Source organism: Mastomys coucha, unplaced genomic scaffold, assembly GCF_008632895.1.
Source record: "Mastomys coucha isolate ucsf_1 unplaced genomic scaffold, UCSF_Mcou_1 pScaffold5, whole genome shotgun sequence".
Taxonomy (NCBI): domain Eukaryota; kingdom Metazoa; phylum Chordata; class Mammalia; order Rodentia; family Muridae; genus Mastomys; species Mastomys coucha.
Genome location: NW_022196911.1, coordinates 103,309,284 through 103,312,377, shown reverse-complemented (window position 1 = coordinate 103,312,377; position 3,094 = coordinate 103,309,284). Strand labels below are relative to the sequence as shown.

The 3,094-nt window shown below is 46.2% G+C and overlaps 1 protein-coding gene across 10 annotated transcripts in view; it reads left to right on the top strand.

Annotated features, from left to right (window-relative positions):
* The first annotated feature begins 455 nt into the window (after positions 1–455).
* Bptf (bromodomain PHD finger transcription factor) overlaps positions 456–3,094 on the top strand; it is an 84,386-nt gene continuing 81,747 nt past the window's right edge. For 9 of the 10 annotated variants that reach the window (XM_031354450.1, XM_031354448.1, XM_031354446.1 and 6 more), the window contains exon 1: positions 456–1,296. In XM_031354450.1, coding sequence (XP_031210310.1) covers positions 569–1,296 — 728 coding nt within the window. In that variant the 5' untranslated portion in view covers positions 456–568. The remainder of the gene's footprint in view (positions 1,297–3,094) is intronic. The other variant, XM_031354455.1, reaches the window with a different exon arrangement.

Sequence of the window (3,094 nt, the reverse complement as noted above, 5' to 3'; positions counted from 1 at the left end):
ACTACTACTACTACTACTACTACTACTACTACTACTACTATTACTTTTGAAACAGTATCTCACCATTTAGACCAGCCTGTCCTGGAACTCATAGATTTACCTGCCTCTGTCTCCTTAGTGCTGGGATTAAAGGCAGCATGTGCCCCCATACCCAGCTGATGTTATTTTTGCTATGTCATAATTCTTAAGTGCCTTACCACTAAGCTATACCCTATAACCTCTGATCTTGGTGTTTTTTGGTTTTTTGTTTTGTTTTGTTTTGTTTTTTCGAGACAGGGTTTCTCTGTATAGCCCTGGCTGTCCTGGAACTCACTCTGTAGACCAGGCTGGCCTCCAACTCATAAATCCGCCTGCCCCTGCCTCCCAAGTGCTGGGATTAAAGGCGTGCGCCACCACTGCCCGACCTGATCTTGGTGTTAATTTAAATTGCATGTAGTAGAAAAACTGACTGGTGTGTTTGTCCTTATTTACAGGTAGGCGAAAACCAAGAGTACATCGGCCTCGTTCTCCAATATTAGAAGAAAAAGACATCCCACCCCTTGAATTTCCGAAGTCCTCTGAGGATTTAATGGTGCCTAATGAGCATATAATGAATGTCATTGCCATTTATGAGGTCGTGCGGAACTTTGGCAATGTTTTAAGGTTGTCCCCTTTTTGCTTTGAGGACTTCTGTGCAGCTCTGGTGAGCCAAGAGCAGTGTACACTCATGGCAGAGATGCACGTGGCGCTTCTGAAAGCAGTTCTTCGTGAAGAGGACACGTCTAACACCACCTTTGGCCCTGCGGATTTGAAAGACAGTGTGAATTCCACTCTGTATTTCATCGATGGGATGACCTGGCCGGAGGTCCTAAGGGTCTACTGTGAGAGTGATAAGGAATACCATCATGTTCTTCCTTACCAGGAGGCTGAGGATTATCCGTACGGACCAGTGGAGAACAAAATCAAAGTTCTGCAGTTTCTAGTCGATCAGTTCCTTACAACCAACATTGCCCGTGAGGAGCTGATGTCTGAAGGAGTAATCCAGTATGATGACCACTGTAGGGTCTGTCACAAACTGGGGGATCTACTCTGCTGTGAGACGTGCTCGGCTGTGTACCATTTAGAGTGTGTGAAGCCACCTCTTGAAGAAGTGCCGGAGGACGAGTGGCAGTGTGAAGTCTGTGTGGCACACAAGGTACCTGGTGTGACTGACTGTGTCGCTGAAGTCCAAAAGAATAAACCCTACGTCCGACATGAGCCTATTGGGTATGACAGGAGCCGTAGGAAATACTGGTTCTTAAACCGAAGACTCATAATGTAAGTAAACCTGGCTGTACTTTTGTACATATTTAGAGGGAAGCCTTTTTCCTTCATGGTTGATATGATAAGAGTGGTGCCCATGTTGATGCGATTATTGAACCTGTGGCTTAATAATGAATTGTAGTTAAAGACTTGAGATGGAAGGAGTGTGCACATTAATATGGCATTTTAGAGACTGTGAAGTGAGGCAAGTTCATGTCAGTGCAGAACCCAGGGGAGGAAATGATGGGATTCTGGGGGCCTTCCTGCAGCCCACAGAGAGCTTGCATCTTACTTGCTATTAGGACATCAGCCTCCTGGTCACGTTTACCTCAGCAGTAGCATGGGGCAGCAGGAGCAAACGTTCCTGAGGCTGGGCATTCGTTAGTGATCACAGTTCCCTGGGAGATCATGGGGTTTCAAGAACCAATTTGGAATTAGACCTGTGGAGCAGGAGGATCACAAGTTCAAGGCCTGCTTTGCTCTACAGAGTGAGTTTCAAGGCTAGCCTGGGTAGATTAGATAGGCCCTAAGTCAAAATAGAAGAAGTGGCTGTGGTTGTAGCTTAGTGTTGAGTGTTTGCCTAGTATGTGTGAGACCCTGTGTTCAGTCCCAGTACAACAAAAGTGAACAAACGTGCAGAAGAAGCTGCTGGTGCTGGGCAGCAGTGACGCACGCCTTTAATCTTGGGAGGCAGAGGCAGGCAGATTTCTGAGTTCAAGGCCAGCGTGGTCTACAGAGTGAGTTCCAGGACAGCCAGGGCTACACAGAGAAACCCTGTCTCGAGAAACAAAAAACAACAACAACAAAACCAAAAACAACAACAAAAAAGAAGCTGCTGGTATCGGGGCAAGTGGGGTCAGGGATCACTGTGCTTAACGTCCTCAGGACATCAGGAGATCTGCACTGAGTATTGAGTATCCTCTGAGCCCTGGTAGAGGGATGGACCACTTGGTATTGTGAGCTTTTGCATTTTGAGGCTCTCAGTTCTTAGAATTAGGCCAAGAGAAAACTCTGATGCATGAACTTCAGCTCCATTCGTGATGCTCTCTGAGATCTGACACTTGCTCTGTTGTGTAATTTATTGATTGACTTTTGCTGGAAGCCTGTGGAGTCTTCTGTGTCTAGTGGTGTGTAGGTGTACAGTGATAGGCACTTGCACAGTCTGCTGTCATCCCTTGAGTATTTGCTTGGCATTCATCATGGTAGTTGGGTTCTGTGGCACTGCGAGTGTGCGCCTCTTCTGAGCTTCCCTGGACTTGTCCCATGGACTCACTTTATTGGACATTGGGGGATTTTTTTTCATTTTTCATGTCTTCCTGTTTTCCTTTGAGGTGTGTGTGTGTGTGTGTGCGCATGTGAGGAATTAGTTCTGGCTGGTGTGGAACTCACCATGTAGATAGAACAGGCTGGCCTTGGACTCAGATCTGAGGGCTTCTGCCCTCCCTTGGGTTTTTTAATATTGATCTCTAAACCCTACCATTTACTTTTTCTTAGCTGCTGCCCTCTATTTAGTTTTTGCCTGCATGTGTGCCTGTGCAGCATATGCTGGCAGTGCCTGCAGACGCTAGCGTGGGGGCTCCTATCCCTGGAGTTATAGTGACGTGAGCCACCTTGTGGGGTGAGGAACCAATCCTGAGTCCTCTTCAAGAGTAGCCAGTGCTTTTAATCACTGAGTTGTCTGATCATTTGCCACATTTTCACATTCATTTATTTAATCTGTCTGTCTGCCCTATCTGTCCGTGTACCTATCTATCTATCATCTATCTATCTATCTATCTATCTATCTATCTATCTATCTATCATCTATCTATCT